The following is a 19,734-nucleotide window of genomic DNA, read 5'->3' as shown; positions in this document are numbered from 1 at the left end:
GATTTTTTTTGGTTTACTACATGAGGCTGAATATTGTCATTTTAAGGTCTATAAAGAGTTGTTTTGAAATTATGATGGGGATTGCATTGAATCTGTAGATTGCTCTTGGTAGGATGGCCATCTTTACTAGGTCAATCCTATGAGCCTGGGAGATCTTTCCATCTTCTTATATCTTCTTCGTTTTCTTTCTTCTTATCTGTGAAGTTTTTGTCATACAAGTCTTGCTTGGTTAGCATTACCCCAAGATATTTTATATTATTTATGACTATTGTGAAGGGTGTTGTAACCCTGATTTCTTAATTAGTCCTTTTGTATATAGGAGGGCTACTGGTTTGTTTTGTTTTGGGTTAATCATGTATTTAGCCACTTCACCAAATGTGTTTATCAGCTGTAGGAGTTCCCTGGTAGAACTTTTGGTGTCCCTTTGTAACTATCATATAATCTACAAATAATGATACATTGACTTCCTTTCCAATTTGTATCCCTTGATCTCCTTTGGTGATTGAGCAGGGGGTTTCTACTGGAGTTGGGGGCTGGACTTCTGGCAGCTGACGTGGCCTCTGGTTGATCAGGGGGTCTCTGCTCCAACTTGCAGGCTGGGACTCATCCAAGAGGAGGGAGAGGGTGGATTGGGGATAATTCTGGGGGGAGGAGCACCAACAGAGTTGGGAAGAGTGGAAGCCTACCTGGACTTCAGGTTGCTGTCTTGGCCTCTTGTCAAGCAGGGGTTCTCCCTGTTTCCTCTTTTACTAGGGTTAATAAAGAGGTAGTGGAATAATCTGGGGGGGATGTATGGGGACATTTCTTTAAGATAGATTACTAGAACTCAGATTAACGTTTTTGTAAGTTCTCCATATTTGATAGACTGTATTATGATGTAATTGCAAATTAAAAAAATTTAGAGGATTTCTTTTCCTACCTGTGAGTAAATTATTGTGGCAATCACCTCATAAAATACTTGTTTGAAAGATGAAATAGTAAGAGTGGATAAATAATTATTAAGTAAAATTATTAGAGTTCTGTACCAGGCTTTTTCTTTTAGGGCCACCAACCAGCTCCCAAATCACGACACAGAAACTTATTATTAGTTCTCTAGTTGTTTCAACTTAAAATTATCCTGTTTCTCTTTATTTACCTTTGCCTTGGGTTTTTACTTTCCATCTATATATTTCACTGTCACTGCTTCTCGTGTTGGTGGCTGCATGGATGGCCCTGGGCATCTCCCTTGTTTCCTTTCTTTTCCTCCTCCTCCTGTTCTTCCTGAGCCTAGATTCCTCCTATTCATTCTCTCTCCCTGCTTGTGCTGCCTATCCTTTCTCTGCCTAACTATTGACCATTCAGCTCTTTATTAGATCAATTAGGTGTCTTAGGCAGGCAAGGTGAAACAAATGCAACACATATTTGGATAATTAAGCACACATGGGTAAGGCCCCAGTGATCTCCTCCTAAATCCTTGGCTGATTATTGATGAGTCTTCATCTTATACAGGCCCAGTGCAGACAGCCGTAACTGCTGTCAGTTCCTGTCTCAGTTAGGGCTTCTATTGCTGTGAAGAGAAGACCACAGCAACTCTACTAAAGGTTTAGTTGGGTAGCTTACAGTTCAGAGGTTCAGTTCATTATCATCATGGTGGGACATGGCTGTGAGGAGACAGACATGGTGCTGGAAAGGTAGCTAAGAATTCTATGTCTTGCACAGGCAGCAGGAAGTGGTCTGTCTCACTGGGTGTGGCTTGAGCATATATGAGACCTCAAAGCCTGCCTCCACAGTGACATACTTCCTCTAACAAGACCACACTTCCTAATAGTACCATTCCCTTTGGGTGCCATTTTCTTTCAAACTACCACAATACCTATTTGCTGTACCATGTCCAGGAGAGAGCATTTTACAACTTTTTTTTTTTTTTTCCCTATCTTAAGGCTCTTAGGTTCTTTCCATACCTTCTTCTGCAGTGTTCTCTGACTCACTGAGTAAAGGTGCCAAGCCTGATAACCTTGAGTTTAATACTTGGGACCCATATGGTAGAAAGAGAACTATTTTCATTTAGCAAGTTGTCCTCTGACCTCCACAAATGCACCATGGCACACACGTACACAATAAAAATGTAATAACAAAAAATAAAACATAGACATCCTGTTTAGGGTTGAGCATACAAGTATGTCTTGTTTTTAGCACCCTGAGCAGCCGTGAGTCTCTCTGCATTCACCACTATGCATTGCACAGAGAAGTTTCTCTGATGAATTAATATTAACATTTATCTGTGGTTATAAACAATGTAGACAGTAGTTCCACACCATGTTAGTATAGATAAACAACAGTAGTAAAATTTTTTCCAAGAGCCTGTGACCTTTTTAGCCACAGGTTATTATCCAGATTTACAGTAGTAGCTGTGAATTCCCTTTTGTGGATCAGGACTCATCCAACTAGAGAGTAGTTGGATCACCCCCACCCCCACCTCCACCCCCACCAGTCATGCTACTATTGAACCAGGGGTCAAATCTTGTCTGGCAGGTTGGTGTTGTAGTTCATAGTTAAGATCACTGTTAGCTGGGCAGTGGCAGCCCATACCTTTAATCCCAGCACTTGGGAGGCAGAAGCAGGCCGATCTCTGAGTTTAAGGCCAGCCTGGTCTACAGAGTGAGTTCCAGGACAGTCAGTCAGGGCTACACAGAGAAATATTGTCTGGAAAAACAAAACAAACAAAAGACCACTGTTCACCCTTTCCCCTCTAGCAGCTTGCATCCACCCTAGCGTTATTTAATGCTTCCAGCTCAGTTCTAGCTTGATTTCTGTCTTACAACCAAGATGTTGTATCTTCAGCAATCAGGTCTTACCATCTCACGAACAACCAAAAGTAATGGCAAGAGCCTGTGTTGTTTTAGGGGCCTTTGGGTGCTCCTTGACCAGTAGTACACACAGAGATACACCATCCCTAGCACCACTGTTGTTGGTGGTTATTAGCCAGTGGCTTCTAGAAGCGTTACCAAGTCATTGGGGACATCTCACTTCTAATACTTTGTCATTGTTGTTAACTTAAATTTTTAGATTGACTTTCAAAATAATAGGCTTCTATGTGGTTTTCTTTCTTTATTTCTTTTTTCCTTCTTTCTTTCTTTTTTTTTTTTTTTTTTTTTTTTTTTTTGAGATAGGGTTTCTCTGTGTAATAGACCTGGCCATCCTGGAACTCAACTCACTCTGTAGAACAAGCTGTCCTTGAACTCACAGAGATCCACTTGCCTCTGCCTCCTGAGTCCTGGGATCAAAGGTGTGCACCACCACACTTAGCCCCGATGTGGCTTTTTCATGTATCTTTTGTTGTGGTTAATGCTGCCTCCAATTATTATTTTTGCAATTATGGGAAATATCTTTGAATAAGATTTGATTTGCTGAGCTGAATATTGAGAAGGTACTGCTTCAATCTTCGTAATTCTAATAGAAGCTAATGATCAAAATGTAAAAAAAAATTCAGTGTCAGGCATGATGTTGAATGCATGTAAGTCCTGTATCTGGAACGTAGAGGCCAGAGAAATAAGAATTCAAAGCCACCCTTTTTATCTACATACTGAGTTTGAGGCCAGTGTGGCTTACACTAGACAAAAACACAACAAAATTCCTCAAACCATAAGAAAACAGTAAGAATGCATTTAATAAATGATTATTTTTAAAAAATCAATTGTTATGCTTGTACTTTGGAGGCAGAGGCAGTAGGATTTCAAATTTGAGGCCCTCCTGGACCTGATAGTTTGTCTTTTTTTTTTATGTGGCTTTGGAGGCTGTCTTGGAACTAGCTCTTGTAGACCAGGCTGGTCTTGAACTCACAGAGATCCACCTGCCTCTGCCTCCCAAGTGCTGGGATTAAAGGCGTGCGCCACCAACACCCAGCTAGTTTGTCTTTGAAAGCAATCAGAAACAAACAAACAAACAAAAAATCCAAGCCATAATTACTAGAATAAGTTTTGCTTATATCTCAAAAACATAGTCAGGTACTCTGGATTATTCATGGTTTAACTTTCAGGGGTTAGTACTTTTATGGGAAGTTAGGTGTAGCATGATTTATGCCTTAGTTTCAGTTCTGCTGCTTGGGTAAACACCCTTACAAAAGTATCTTGAGGTCTGCTTGGCTCAGAATTCCTGGTTACAGTTAGCTCATCATGGCAGGGAAGTTAGAATGCATGAGGACTTGAAGCTGCTATTCCCATGGCATCCACAGTCAAACTAAAAAGCTATGAAATCATGCACACAGTGCTCTGCTCCTTCTGTGCCCAGAAAAAGAAAGGTGCCGACCATGATGGATGCATCCTCCCCTAATCACATTAGTCCCCACAGACAGACCCACAGGCCATTATAATCCAGACAGTTCCTCATTGAGTCTTTTTTCCCAGATGATGGTAGATTGTGTCAGTTGGTAACTAAAACCAAACCTCAAGTACAATATAAAATACAGGAGGAATTACATTATTTAAGAAAGTCGCCATTTAAACAAGGTGTTGGAAGAAAGACAAGTCAGACAGAGTTGGAAACAACCCCTGAAGGAAATACTGTGTGGAAGAGACCAGCATTAGAGTTCTGTGTACCAGGGTACACAGAAATAGGGGTACGGCATAGAGAGGGCTGCTGTGATGACAGATGTGCCAACATGAGATCCTGTGTCATTAGGTTCTTATGTGGTACTGCTTCATCGCTCTCATTATTGAGCTAATAACAAGTTACAGCTGTCAAAAGTTCATCCAGAACTAGGTATGAAGGTAATTATGATTTTATCATTTAAGAAACTGGAAAGAGTACTTTCTGGCTAATGTTGGGGAAAGTCTCAGTAAAGAAATTAGTGATACAATGCTACAAAAAAAAAAAAATTCCAATGTGAATGTTGTTAAGAGAAACTTGAAATAAAAGATAGAGAAGGGTCTATGGGAAAGTTTTTCTCCTGCTTGCATACATTTTATACAGTAGTAGTGAGAATATTGCAAAAGGAAGTCATGTAGTAGCTCTTAATAGTTTTTCAAAAATTATCAAACCAAACATAGAAGAAAGTTTATAATCAAATATAAGCCTTTTTACTGAATGTTCTAGAAAATACTCATTCCTGTTTTAAGTAAATAATGAGCAATTTTGAAAGTAACCCATTTTTACAATTCTGGAACATATAAGTGTTGGGTTTTTCATTTTTAAATATTTTTAAAATGATATGTGCATTTGTTGTGCACATATGCACCCCCCCACACCCCTCACCCCCCAAGGGATTGGATCCCTAGGAGCTGGAATTACAGGTGATTGTAAAGCTGTCTGATTTGGGCACTGGGAATCTAATACTGATTCTCTGAAAGAACAGTACAAGCTCTCAACCACTGAGCTGTCTCTCCAGCCCTAAGGATTTTTTCATTTAAATGTTTTTTTTTTTTCCAGTTTTCATTTCCTGTTGGGGTGGCCATAAACTAAGACCAAATAATTTGTATCCAACTTTGATGATTCCCCAATGGAGGCCTCACCCTCCCTGGGGAGTGGATGGAGGGTGGGATTGGGGGTTAGTGGGGGACATGGGAGGATGAGAGGGAGAGGGAACTGGGTTTGGCATGTAAAATAAGATTGTTTTTAATTTAAATTTTTAAAAAATACAGAAAAAAAATAGACCAGATAATTTGTATCTAATTTGACCACTAGGTGGTGCCCATACAGAAGGTATTTACTTGTGTGAGAGTTGTTTGTGTGTCTATATGTCTTTTTGTGTTTGCTTTTCTAAATAAATAGCACTCTTTGAGCACTAAGATTACTTAATACTTTGTTTTGTAATTATACCTAAAGGCTTCTGGATTAAGTTGTAAATTTGGAAATATATATGCAAATAATTGAGAACTATTTTGTCTAATTTTGAACTATCTTTACTTCTGTTGTTATAAAATATATATTATAATCCTAAGCTTATTATGATATTCAAGTTTTGCATAATGATCATTAAATATGTACTTTTCTGAGCATAGCAGTATACACCTTTAGTCCTAGCACTCGAAGCAGAGGCAGGCAGATCTCTGAGTTCAAGCCCTTCCTAGGCTACATAGTGAGGTCCAATTCAGCCAGGGCTACATAGTGAAACACTGCTTCTCTCTCTCTCTCCCTTTCTCTCTCTCTCTCTCCCTCCCTCCTCCTCTCATTCTAGTCTGGATTCTCCAGAGAAACAGAACTACTAGAATGTATATGCTTCCAAAGCTGTAGTTCAGTCAGTCTAACAAAGGCTGTCTTCTGACAGAAAGTTGAAGAATCCAATAGTTGTTCAGTTCATGACGCTGAATATCTCAACTGGTGTTAAGTGTACATCAGAATCCCAAAGAATTAGGCCCCAATGCCAGCAAAAGAATGGACTTGCCAACAAGAGTGAGAGCAAGCAGGCAAAGAGCAAGAGCTTCCTTCTTCCATGTCCTTTATATAGCTGCCACCAGAAGGTCTGGTCCAGATGTAAGCTGGGGTTTCCTACTTCAAATGATTCAACCAAAAAAATCATGCACAATTATGCCCAGTTGCTTGGGCTTTCATTAATTGCAGTGTAGTTAGCAACTAAGAATAGTCACACTACATGTATTTGTATGTTTATGTGTATTGTAGTTCACTTTACTAAATTAAGCTTTCTCCAGTTGTTGAGGTTGGAATTCTATCGTGAAAGGAAAAAAAAAATGGGGCTAGAAAGATTTCCCAGTGATTAGGAGCACTTGGTTCTTTTCCAGAGAAGTGGAGTTTGGTTCCCAGCCCCCATATCTGGTAACTCACAACCATTTGTAACTCCAGCTCTGGGGGCCCCAAAGCACTCTCTTCGGGCCTCCATAGGCACTAGCGTTCACATGGCAGACACAGAATCACACAGACATACAAATAATTAATTGTAAAGGAAAAGTTAAACTGTATATTTTCCATATACCCTAACATATTAATAGCAGTTATTTTGGTTTGTTGTTTTAAGTTGCATATTACTTTCATTCACTATTTTAAATAAACTGCCCAAGTTTTTCTGTAGTTAACTTAAATTTTGTTTTTATGGAGTTCATCTTTCATCTCTTTTGTGGAGTAAATAAAGTTCTTTGCAAAGTACCCTTGATTACCTTCTATATCCCAATCAAATTATATGGAATCAAATATGATTTTGATAACACACATTGTTTTGTATGTATATACTGGTGGACAGTGGATGACCTAATCTACAGCCTAGATTTTTGTACTTTGGATAACAAGTTATTTTCATAAAGAAGTTTTTTGAAAAATTGAAAGTTGCATAGTAAATAGATTTGAATAGGAAATTTACATATTTTAAAGCATCCTTACTTGTGCTTTTGAGAAATGTGGAATGGAGTGATCTTTCCCTTTTCAAGCTCTTGGCTTTGTAGGATAAGTCTGTGTGTATACACTGAAGGATTACTGTTGTGTCTGTATTACTGTTTGCAACTTGAGGAAAGAGATTTGCATTTAGTATTTGTATTCAATGTCTTGTCATAATAATCCACAGTATCAGAGACTGTATCAAAACTGGTGTTATGTTTCATTTTTCTTTTCTCTTGGTGTTTGTCAGAATATATGGATCATGGCACACACTTCAGAATCAAACTAATTACTTTCTGTATGTACTGTATTAATGAGTTCTTTATTAAATACCTGATCCATAGTAAAAACATTGTTTTTCAGGAGGTCTTATTCTTTCCTTCAAAGAGGATTCTTAGATTTCTGTTAGCTTTTAATACTTTTATATATTCCTCTATTGGACTTAAATAGAATTAATCTCTTTAGAACCACAGATTGCAAGCTGCTTTCCTAGTCCTTGAAAAAAAAAATACCAAACTCTGTTCAAATCTTTTTGGTAAAATATCTTATCCCTAAGAATCTCGCATGGTTCTCAGCTCTTTGGGGACATGTCTTAGGTAAGGAATCAAAGAGATAATGTGGGCATCTTTTCTTCTTGAGCTAGATTTGCAGTGAACCTCAGGGGTGTGGCTTGCAATACTGTGTCCAGTAGGATACATTTAATTCCTGCTTTGAAGTACACACATAAATAAGATTTTGTCTACATATAAAAAATATTCGTGACTGAGCCTGGAATTTATGATGTACTCATACAGGACTAAAAATTGATTCACTCAGTTATTATCAAGTGGCACTTTTGTTCACATATACTTTTTAAATGGACATATATTGTAACATATAGTGATATAGCATAGCGTAGGTTAGGCTTCAGAATCTGCATCTTAAACTTGAGTTTGTTAACAGTTCCTTAGGGAGCTTTTAAACTAGCATTCAATTGGGGCTAGAAAGATTGCTCAGTTACAAGTATATGTTACTCCTCCAAAGGACCTGAGTTGAGTTCAAGCACCCATGACAGGCAGTTTTCAACCACCTGTAACTGCATCTCCAAGGGATCTCATGATCTGATGCCCTCTTCTGGCCTTCCTGGTCACTTGCATACACGTGGCTTATATACATACACGTAAACAAATTTTAAAAAATTTAAAGAATTTATATTAAACACCAGGCAGTTCTAAGGTTAACTGCTATGATGGAAAAACACAGGAAAAAAATATAGATAAAAAAATGGTCATTTAGAAATCAAGCAGAATTCATGAGCCAGAGTAGCATTTTTACAATGTTTTTTGTTAAATTATTGGTGCCCTTTTGCGTATGTAAACTCAAAATCTTAATGTTTATGATATACTAAACAGATGTGCTGATTACTTCTTAACAGTTCTTTCATCATCAAAGCTCCAGTGGCCATGTATGTATTTTGCTGATCAATCTGTTCTAGACTTAGTAATCAAAACATCAGAAATCAATACACTACGTAGAATGATTATGCTATATTATAAACATGTTTTCCCTAACATAAGATCCTCAGAATCCAGCACATGGACTGTATCTTCAAACAATTTAAAAACCAATGCTAAATAATGTAAGATCCTTTATGATATCAAAATTTGTGAATAGCAGATGTTTTAATGAAATTACTTTAACAATCAGAGCTGTTAGCAGAAAGAAACCTTGTATTTTAAAATTCAGTACATATTTATAATTTATGTAAGCAGTGAAGATGCCATTGGATTTTACTCTACACTGATTGAAACTTAGTAACCCGGGCTTTCTCCACCCAATGTGTTAAATCAGTCAGCCCCAAAGGGTCTTGGTAGCCCGGTGTTTATAACATCCTTCTTTACCTGCTAATCGACCTCACTTCCTGGATTTCAGTCCGTCTAGTTATCAGCTAACAAAAGAACAGCTTTTGGTTCCTGCAGACGCTGGTGAAAAAATAATCACGAGAAAGAAATCCACCTTATGTCGTCTTTTTCTGTCTGCAAAAATAAACTCAGCCATCATACAGCTAACAGGTACAGAAGGAAGATACGAGCTCGTTCATAGGAAGAAACTACAGAGAAAATGAGCATCATTTCTCAGGGTTTTCCTTTTCCCTGATCTACAAGTGATGCTGCTGTAATTCTAGCTGCAGTTTTTTACCGATCATTCACCACTCAGCAGCTGGTAGAGAAGTAAGACTGCTTGGCAACCACCTGCAGGGCTGCGGAGATGAATTACATTTTCGGAAACAACACACTTCTGTACTCTCGCGCCAGCCGAGGAGGCAATGCTAGCTCTAGCCATGGCTCAGTAGGCCCAAAGCAGAAACACTGGGCAAAAAAGGGCTCGTCAGATGAACTGCAAGCTGAGCCAGAGCCTTCACGCTGGCAGCAGATAGTTGCATTTTTCACTCGAAGACACAGCTTTATTGACTGCATCTCGGTAGCCACCAGCTCCACCCAGGTAACATGCCACTTGTTGAAATTATTTTCAATATATTTATGTTCATATTTGCTTTGCCACAATGTCTTCATGAATATTTGTTATTAAAAATGGTCTTCTGTGTTATTATCTTGGCACCAAAATTTTATGTTTTTAGTCCATCTCTGCAGGTCTTTAGCACAGAAGGGGAAATGAAAAACATTTCCCTTATGTTATGTAATGCTAAACAAAACAGTCTCAGATTCTGCTAAATGACTAATCTAAAAATGTAAAGTCATTAACATGTGAGTTAAAATACAAGTTAATAATGCTCATCTTATTTTTAGATGGTATTAAATGCTATGGAGAAAAATGTTTGAGCAAAAGAAAAAACCTATTTGTTTAGTTTTGCATGTTAGTAAATAACCTGAAGGAGAAATTATATTAAAGAAACAAAAGATTGCTTAAATATTTTAATTTTTAATGTTTTGAGAATAATACAGTTAGCTAATACTATATATATTTATTGTAAAGTTATAGTAAATTGATTTAGTCCAGTGATTAATGAGTCCTTCGATTTTACAAATATGTGTTGTCTAAGGCTAATTTGGAATTAGTAAATGTTTATAATGGAATGTTTTTAACACATTTAAATTATAAAGAAGCTAACAAACAGGAAAAGTCCCAATTTTTAAAAAAGCCCCATAAAATTACTTTTTTAAGGGGAAATGAATATTGAATAAAGGAGAAGAAAATAAAAGCAGTTGAATAAAATGCTAGTGCTTTGATATAAAAGAAGATGGAAGGAAATATTAATATTTTAAAATATATTTTAGCAGATAGTCATTCAACTAGTGAAAATAAAAGGGTAAAAAATAGTCTTAATTTAAAACCAAATCGAGTGGGTTTTCCTTTGAAATCAGTAATTCTTAATATATATACAGATGCATATATGTTCTTTGGGGCCTTTAAAAAATAAATTTCCTTTAAAGATTATTTTTTCCATCACTAGAGGCAGCACAGTAAATATAAATATAACTGTCAAGCTGATTGATTTGTTTTGGTTACTAGAGTTTCCTCATAATGCGTTTTGGTAGTAAAATGTTCACCTTTTAAAGTCATAAATTCTACCTGTTTCTTGTATGCTGAAGATAAAATTCAGGAGTAGGAAGCACCATCATTTTAGATGTCCACACTGAGATTGCTTCTAGCCAAAACTTACTAAAAGGCAACGATTGACTCTTAAATTGAATACTGACTGCTCTAAGAATTTTTTATCTGGATTCTGTTCATAAAAGGTTAAAGATTAAAGGTTAGTGTTACCAGTTGCTATAGATTAATATTAAATCATACTTTCATCATCAATAAAAAGATAACCTGATGATTTATGTAATATATATATATATATATATATATATATATATATATATATATACCTGATGTCCATCTTAGGACATACAAATGAAAAGACCAATAGTTTGCACATAAAACCATTGAAAGCATAGAATTAGGATACAGAAACCTGGACACTAAAATGGTTGTGGCCCTGTTGGCACCATTGAATATTACCACCACCACCCCTGTGTTTATACAATGAAGAATGAGTTCATTTCTCTTGCAAACCTCTTAACTGATAGTTCTCTTGTCCTCCTCACTACCTTTGTGTTTTATCTCTGGAAGTTCCTAGGTCAGAGGTTTTTCTTGAAGTAATCACTTTTCTTTCATACACCTTTCTGATGAGTCGCGTTATTGATATGTTCCGGCTTTAGTTACAACTTACTGAAGTTTGTTTTATAGGATAAAATAAAGTGTAACTAAAAAAGAACTTGAGACATGATTACATCTTAGTTGATGCTGGAGTACATTTTTATAATAAGTCAGACTTGGCTTTGTAGCACCCAAAGACTTGCATATTGTTGTCAGGAGCAAAGTAGATTAATGAAATTTCATAAATTTTTGTTGGAAATATTCTGTGTAACTACTATGAATATGTGTTGTACTGTGATTGGTAAATTAGAAAGGTCTTCTGTTTTGATGTTGTCCAAAATGAACTTTTTAAAGATTTGATAGGAAGCTTAACTTTTAATCTAATTTCCTTTAACTGGGTTTTATTATACTTTAGCAAGTTGGAGAGTTGTTACTAAATTTGGTTTTAATTATTCTGTCAATCACTATTCCGATTCCCCAAAACACTCTGCTACAAGTAAAAAGAAACTTTACTTACAAATTCATTTTAACTGCTTGTCTATTGGAAGTATTCATGTTCAAAATTAAGATTATGTGCCAAGTTCCATGGGATATTTGGAACTTTTAGGAAGTCACTGTATTCTGAGTGTAAGGAAGTCAAATAATTATAAAGATCTATAAGATACCAAGTATTTCTGTTGGTGCTCAGTAAATGTTTGTGGAGTTACATTTCTTTCTTCTTTTTTACTTTTTCTTTCTTCTTCTCCTCTTCTTCTTCCTCCTCCTCCTCCTCCTCCTCCTCCTTCTCCTTCTTTTTGGTATTAAGTGATCTGCATTCTTCTTTTACAAGTGTCTTCAGTTCTTCACAGTGGCTCGTTTCTTCATCTTGCCTTTTCTTCTCTTGCTTCATATTATCCTGGAGCCTCACAAATCCTGTGGCCCCTGGTTTTTCTCAACCTTTAAACCCTTACCAATAGAAATAAAAATGTTGGTTATATACTATCTCCATTCATTTGGTTTTGCCTCAGTTTACATTGTGAGTTGGAAAAGGGGGCTCTAATTATTAAGATATATTTGTCATGAATTGGTTACCTTGCTATATTTTTTTCTTCAGAGACTTCATACTATATTCTTTGTTTTGAATAATTAGTGCATATATAATAATTTTATAAGTAGTGTCAACATTCCTTTTGGTTCCTCACATCATCATCTATCCTGCTCTTGTAAGTAGTGAGCATGGAACCAAGAGATGGAGTTACGTCTTTCTTCTCTTGTCATTACTATTTTGTGAATGACTATTCTTTGCCCCCCTTCTTTGGTTCATGACTATAAAAACTGCTTTTTGTAATGTCAGCTCTTTTATCTTTTTAGAACTTCCATCAGTAAGGAAGGTCAGGTGTCATCAGGTGGTGCTTCCTTTCCTCCCTTTCTGGGCATCACATCTCTCTTGCTCGCTGTGATTCACTGAGTTCTGCTCACTCTGCCACTTAAATTTCTGATGCAGGCATTTCACATGGCTAACCCTGTGTTCTTTTCAGCTTACTCTGGTTCATTAACCACTCTACAATGATTTTTTTAATCCTCTTAAGACCCCAGGGACCAGTGATTTTTTACTGTCTTTTGCCACTCATACATCCCTCATTGCCTTCTCAAATTTTTATAATTTGTAACTCTCTTCCCCTTTGCTACTTTATTGGCAGCATCTGTATGTTAGTTGCAGCTCTGCCTTCTTCCCAACTTCTCTGAAACTGCACATTAAGCCTGCAGTGCCTGTCTTCTGTGTCTCATTCTAAGTTGATAATCTTCTTGAATGTTCTAGCTGTTGCAGTGAGTGAACTGTGTTCCTAAAGCTCACCCTTTATTTCTGTACTAGATCTCTCGTTTCACTATTCAGGGCCTCATCAGATTCTGTTTTCTACTCTGTCATTTACCTTTTCTTGTATATTAGGTAATTTCTGTGAGCTGAAATACTTCTAACACAAACAGCTGGAAATACCTCTATGTATGTTATCAAATCAAACTTGTCAGTTTTTACTCTTCATTTTACCTACTAGACAAAAGAATTGAACACAACTAATTAGTTTTTAAATTTTTTTTCACTTTTGACTCTTGGATGCTGATCTGATACTCTCTTAGTTCAATTTCCTTTGGAGTGTTTTCCTTTTTCTTATTGCTAAGTATTAGAATGCTTTGGGGTTTAGTCTTCAATTCGTGCGTGCGTGCGTGCGTGCGTGCGTGCGTGCGTGCTTGCGTGCGTTGTTTTCAGGTAATCTTGTCCAGTCCAGTCTTGTGTCATTGCCATCAAGATTCTGTCTTTAGCTCAGAGCTAATTCCTGTATACTAGAATTTGTAGCTATAGCTTCCTATTTACCTTCTTGGTTTTCATTTGACTTTCATTTGTTTTCTTCTTCATTTTCTTTTTTGTTATTAAGTTGTGGTCTTTGACAGCAAGGAAACACATAATCTGGCCCATGCTAATAAAATTATGCTCTACTGCTGAGCTACATTTCAGCCCCGAGTTCTTAACCTTTTTACTTCCTATTCTTATGTATGCCGAGACTCTAAAGACAAAACCCTTGGGATTATCTTCTTTTCCTTGCTCCACTTCCAAGATAACAGCAAATCCTACTGGCTTTAGGTTTAGGATAGGCTTCTCAGTCTGCCCCCACCCTCCCACCTGTGTTGTGTGTGGGTATGTGCTTATGAGTAAGTGCAAGTGCCCATGCAGTTCAGTGTGGGTTTCCTTCACTCGTCTGTCAGTTTCCTATAGGTGGAATTTTCTATTCATGTTTATGCTAATCCTCAGTTTCTATAACATTGTTGGCAACATAGCAAATACAACAAATATAGTTAAGTGAGGGAAGAAACAGACAGATCAACTTGTACTAGAAGAGCTAATGCAGGTTTTTGTGTCTTATTTCTATCTTAATCCCTCCAAGAAACAATTGTGTATTGCCTTAGTGTTCAGCTGCTCCTCTGACTGATATCTCCTTTCTTATTTGTCCCACTAGGGAGGAAGTAAGCCTGGAAAAAACTTCAGTTTTCTCACAGTCAGGATGACTATGTAACTCATAGGCTTTAGATGGAAAGAGGGTACTATTAATAACTAAAGTGGGACAAGTACAGATACATATTTCCTAGGCAAACAAAGGCATATGGTTACCTATTTATATCCATTTATCTTCTGACTTATAACTAGGCAACAGGCTTCAGTGTTCCTACCAAGACATCTTCATCTTGGAGTACATAAGATCCCAACCTTATATCTGTACATTTTTCATTAAGCTGGTCCCGATAGGAAGGGAGGATAGTCTTCATTTTTAAGAGGATGCTTATATTTAGTACTGTAGTGCTTTTGCACTAAACCGGAATATATACAAAGTAAGTAGGTAGCCTTTTAAAACTGCGTCAGAAGTGCTGACTCTGATAAAGAGTAGGATAGTTTCCAGGACAAAGGGGCGCAAATCGTAGTTATAAAATGCTACTTTGGGCAAGAACATATATTTCCTCACTAAAAGACCATGATTCACATTTGGAAATGTTCACCCTTTCACAGGAAGAATATTGAGGGACATACATCATATTTCCATTTCTCTTAAGATTTTCATAGCACACACATGTATTTACTCAAAAATGTATTTAATATTTAAGAGCCAGTTATTGGTATGGTAGAACACCTTAGAAAACACAGATACTAAACAAAATATTTGTTTACAATGGTTGTAGAAGCTTTTACAAAGTACATTATTGACCAGACAACCTGCAGTCTGACTCCTGAGGATCTTCTCAGATTAACTGCAAACCTAGCGCCACACGAAAACCATATATAGGTGTTTATAATTTTGCTTATCATTGTCAAAATCTAGAAGCAAATAACATGTCCTTCAGTAGGTGAATTGATACACATAAGACAATAGAATAGTATTTAGCAGTGAAAAGATTTAAGTCACAAAACACATGGAAGAATAATAAATGCTTATTACTAAGAGAAAACAAAGCAATCTGGAAAGGCTTTATTCATATTTTCCTAACCCTGTGATGTTTGCGGAAAGTCAAAAAGTAAAAATCAGTAGTTCCCAGGATGTTGAGAAGAGAGAAGAATCAGTAAGTGAAAGTATTGTGTGTGGTTCTACAATGGTGGATGGTGCCATTATACACCTAAAAGTCCATAGACTGTCCAGCAGCAAGAGTGAACCAGCACACACTGGACCATGATCATGGTGGGGTGGTATAGGTTCATCTGTTGTAACAAATATACCACTCTGGTGCAGGATGTTGAAAGTGGGCAGGCTGTACATATGTGTGGGCTGAGGGTATGCAAGAACCTGCTGTACTCAACATTCGGTTTTCTGTGAACCTAAATCTAGTCTGAAAATTAAATTCTATTAAAAAATACAAAGTTGCTATCTTAAATTTAGATTGGCTTAGTCTGAAGAACTAAATGAGAAATACTTTATGTAAGTTTTCATCTGTGCAGCTTCTATATAATGTCTTGTAGTTGGTCCTTCTGTCAAGGACAAATAGGCTAAAAGAAACACATTTCATATTTACATATTTAATATATTCAAGTAGGCTTTAAAGCTAATTTTAAAGTAAATCACTGAAAAAGGCACATGCCTTTAATCCCAGCACTTGGGAAGCAGAAGCAGATGGATTTCTGAGTTTGAGGCCAGCCTGGTCTACATAACAAGTTCTAGGACAGCCAGGGCTACATAGAGTTTCGTCTCAAAAGACAAAAGCAACTTGGCCCCAAGCACACATTTGGTACACAAACATGCATGAAGACAAAACACTTGCACACCTAAAATTAAATGAAATTTTTTCAAGGGAAAAATTATGTGAGGAGATATACTCTATCATTGAAACTCATGTTTTTAGAAGATCTTACATTATCAATTCCCAACAATGTTATTATATAATTTTGGAATTTTGATGAAAATAAAAATAATTGTTCAGATCATGTGGAAAACAGTAGCCTATAATTATCATCTTGTTTAAGAAACTTTTAAGTAAACCTACTGATGTGATGATTTTAATTACATAGAAATCGATGAAGAGTATCAATACAGTATAACAACACTTTATGCAAGTATAGATTAACAGGCCATGATATTTGACAGCAGGAATTTCTTATGTGACTATGTGTGTGCATATAACCTGTGTGTTCAGGTAACTGTGGCGGCCTGAAGAGGCTGTTGGATAACATGAAGCTGGAGTTACTTTACAGTTGTGAGCAGCCTGATGTAGGCGCTGGGAACTGATCTCCAGGCCTGGAAGGAGCAGCAAGTGCGCGTCACTGCTGGCCCATCTCTCAAACCCCAGGAGTGGAATTGTTAAAGGAATCTTAACACAGCATCTGTCTCTGGATATTTGAAAGGCATTGCCACCATACACGTCTCTAATAGAGCTGTTTCAGAAGTCAAGAGCACTGCCTGCTCTTTGAGAGGACCCAGGTTCAGTTCCCAGCATCCATGAGGCAGCTCACAACCATCTGTAACTCCAGTTGCAGGGGATCCAGCATACTCTTTTGGCCTCCTTGGGCACAAGTTTTGCAAGTGGTATAGAAACATGTAGGCAAAACACCTATAAGCATAAAATTAAAATAATTTATAAAAAAATTCATAAAACCCCAAGCTGTTTCCATTTCTGAACAGTTTTGTGTGGTTACTTTTGGTTTTGGGGAGTTTGGGATTTTATTGTTTCTGAGACTTCCTCTATTAACTTAGCCATCTAGCTTTGAAAAACAGTAATTATTATAGACTACAAGGTTTTTTATGGTTTTCAGAAAAATAACTAAAGATTTTAATCTGGAATTTAAATTAAAATGGATCCATCTTGATTTTCATATATTCTAATTATTTTTTTTGTAAAACCATCTACTATAATAAAAGGTTGTAAATTTGAAATTGGTCTCAGTATTTTGGAAAACAAATATGAGGCATATCAATGGGGTCCTATATATCACCTTCAATGTTAGATAGTGATTACAGTCGAGAAAAATTGAAATTCCTCTTAGGCTATTTCAGGAGACAACATCCTCTGCTGGGTAAGTATGTCTTTGGGGAATAATGGCCTGAGTTTATGTCCATATTTTGCCCTTTACTTGGCATAGCATATTGGGAAAAATGACCTAAATTGTGAGTTCATTTCCTTATTTTTAGAAAATAGGAATTGAAATATTATCTGAATCAAGATTCAGTAAGGATTATACAAGACAATACCCACAAAGCCCTCTCAGCTCCTTCTGGCCTGGAGGTCAGTTCCCAACTTCAGTGGCACCATCATCATCTTCATTCATCACCACAAACTTGGTGATGTCTACCACCATTGTTGGCAGTTCTACAAAACATCATGGCCTTGTAAGAAAGGAATCCGAAGAAATCAATCTAATTACAGAATGAAAAGGACTTACGTCTTAATTTTTAAAAATGAAAATAGGTATGTCTTAGGTAGAGGATTTTTAATCTTAATAGGGTCCAATCAAAAGGAAAAAACAAAATCCATGATTATTATTCTTAGAATATAACAGAACACTAGTTGAACAAGTATTAGAGCTGGGCACTATAGTACATGCCTTTAATTCCAGCACTCCTGAGGCAAGGACAAGTGGGGTCTCTTTCATACGAGGCCAGACTAATCTATCGAGGGCATTACAGGCCAGCCAGGGTTCCATAGTGAGATCTGTCTCAAAAAAGCGGGGAGGGGGACCAAAACAATAATAACAAAAATTGTATTGCAGAATTAAAAAGTCAAAATGGTAATACAACAGTAAAGCAGATAGTAACAGCAAGAACACTTTCAGATCTAAGAGTCCAGAGTCCAGATTGAGATTAGGAGAACCTGCACCTTTAGAGGAAAGAAACTGTGGGCTTTACAGGATAAGCTCTCCTTGAGAAGATTAACTTAGAAGTGCAGTTGAAGAAGAAACAAATAAAACTATAAAGACACATTGTTCTCACATAGGCCAGTATTGGGTGGGTAGAAGTTGTCAAGAGGACAACAGGGAGTAGTAGGCACTTGGTTTTCAGTTTTGGTTTTTTGGTTGGTTGGTTAGTTTGGTTTCTTTACTTTTGCATCTTTACATTTTGAAACTCGTCTGTAAGGTTGGAAAATAGAATGCCTCGAACACTGCTAATTGGGAGTAGCTACCCAACTTTGCAGAACAAGCCTTTAATCAGTGTCTGCTCTATATACAGCATGAAAGGGAGCAAGAGAAGGAAGATCAAGTACTCAAAGTCCACTCCAGAATTGGTTTTGATGGTTTAGTCAAATGAGTTTGTTCATCTGACACACACACAGCTTCCTGTGACATTGTGCATAAAAAACTAAACAAATCTTTGCTTTTGTGAACCTCATATTAAGATAGAAGACAATATAATTACCAAAAATATGTGGTATTCTGGAAGAAAACCAGAGAAAGAAGTAAGATTTGTGAGAAGGTGATAGGATTGCTGATGGAGAGTTGGATTTGAAGGTGATGTTTGAGTAAAGACAGGAAAGAGTCCATAGAATTGAGGCTGTAGCTGTCTAATCAAGAGCGTTCTTGGAAGAAAAGTAAATAGTGAGTGGCAAGGTGTGAGGAGAGCAGCTGGTCAGTGTAACTGAAGAAGTAAGTGGAGGGAGAATATAAGACACAGTTTTAGCTTAGTGGGGACCTGAGCCATTGGGGCCTTACATAAGGGTGGCTAGAACAGAGCAGATAGTTACTAAAAAGTGTTAAGGGCCACATTTTAACCTAGTAACTTCTTTAACTTAAAGAAGTCCATGGTAGAACATGTTTGTTTAGCCAGTTGTGAAAAATATCAAAGACAAAGGAATATTGCAATTGATAATTTCTTCCCTGTGTTAATTATGTAACCATGTCTTTAAACCCAGTCTTAAAGTCTCTGTTTTCTTTAAATTCTTAGTGACTGAGTCATCTTTTTTTAAAAGGTCGTTAGCTGAATGCTAATATAAAATACCATCTTTTTATAATGAAGGAATCAGAAACCTTAACTGAATTTTATAAATTCTTGCAATTAAAAATAATAGATTCATGAGCTAACTTGTCTCTGTAAACTAACAATTTCACATCCATGCTTTTACAATAAAACTAATTGCTAGATCTGTTTTCTATTTCCCATAGCTATTTTAAGTTCTTAAAAATATTTGTATTTTGATGTCCTTTCTGGTTTATTTTAAAATATGTCTGGTTTTATATACACTTGCCCCTGAGATACTGGCATAGATGTCATACATATACAACTGGTTGAAATATTGTTTCAGGTTTTTTTTTTTAACTTCACAGCTTATATTAAAGATGTAATATGT

General features: G+C 36.7%; 1 protein-coding gene across 10 annotated transcripts in view; it reads left to right on the top strand.

Moving 5' to 3' along the window:
• Window positions 1-19,734, top strand: part of Dlg1 (discs large MAGUK scaffold protein 1) — a 204,465-nt gene that overhangs the window by 75,599 nt on the left and 109,132 nt on the right. Inside the window, exon 1 of one of the 10 annotated variants that reach the window (XM_027412880.2) lies at window positions 9,457-9,780. The exons of 8 other annotated variants lie outside the window; for them this stretch is intronic. In XM_027412880.2, the coding sequence (XP_027268681.1) occupies window positions 9,547-9,780 (234 nt within the window). In that variant the 5' untranslated portion in view covers window positions 9,457-9,546. Of the gene's footprint in view, window positions 1-9,456; window positions 9,781-19,734 lie in introns of those variants that run through there. One more of the 10 variants, XM_027412877.2, reaches the window with a different exon arrangement.

This window comes from Cricetulus griseus, chromosome 4 (assembly GCF_003668045.3).
Source record: "Cricetulus griseus strain 17A/GY chromosome 4, alternate assembly CriGri-PICRH-1.0, whole genome shotgun sequence".
NCBI classification, from domain to species: Eukaryota; Metazoa; Chordata; class Mammalia; order Rodentia; family Cricetidae; genus Cricetulus; species Cricetulus griseus.
The sequence above is the reverse complement of the archived record's forward strand: the minus strand, read 5'-3'. Positions and strand labels throughout refer to the sequence as shown.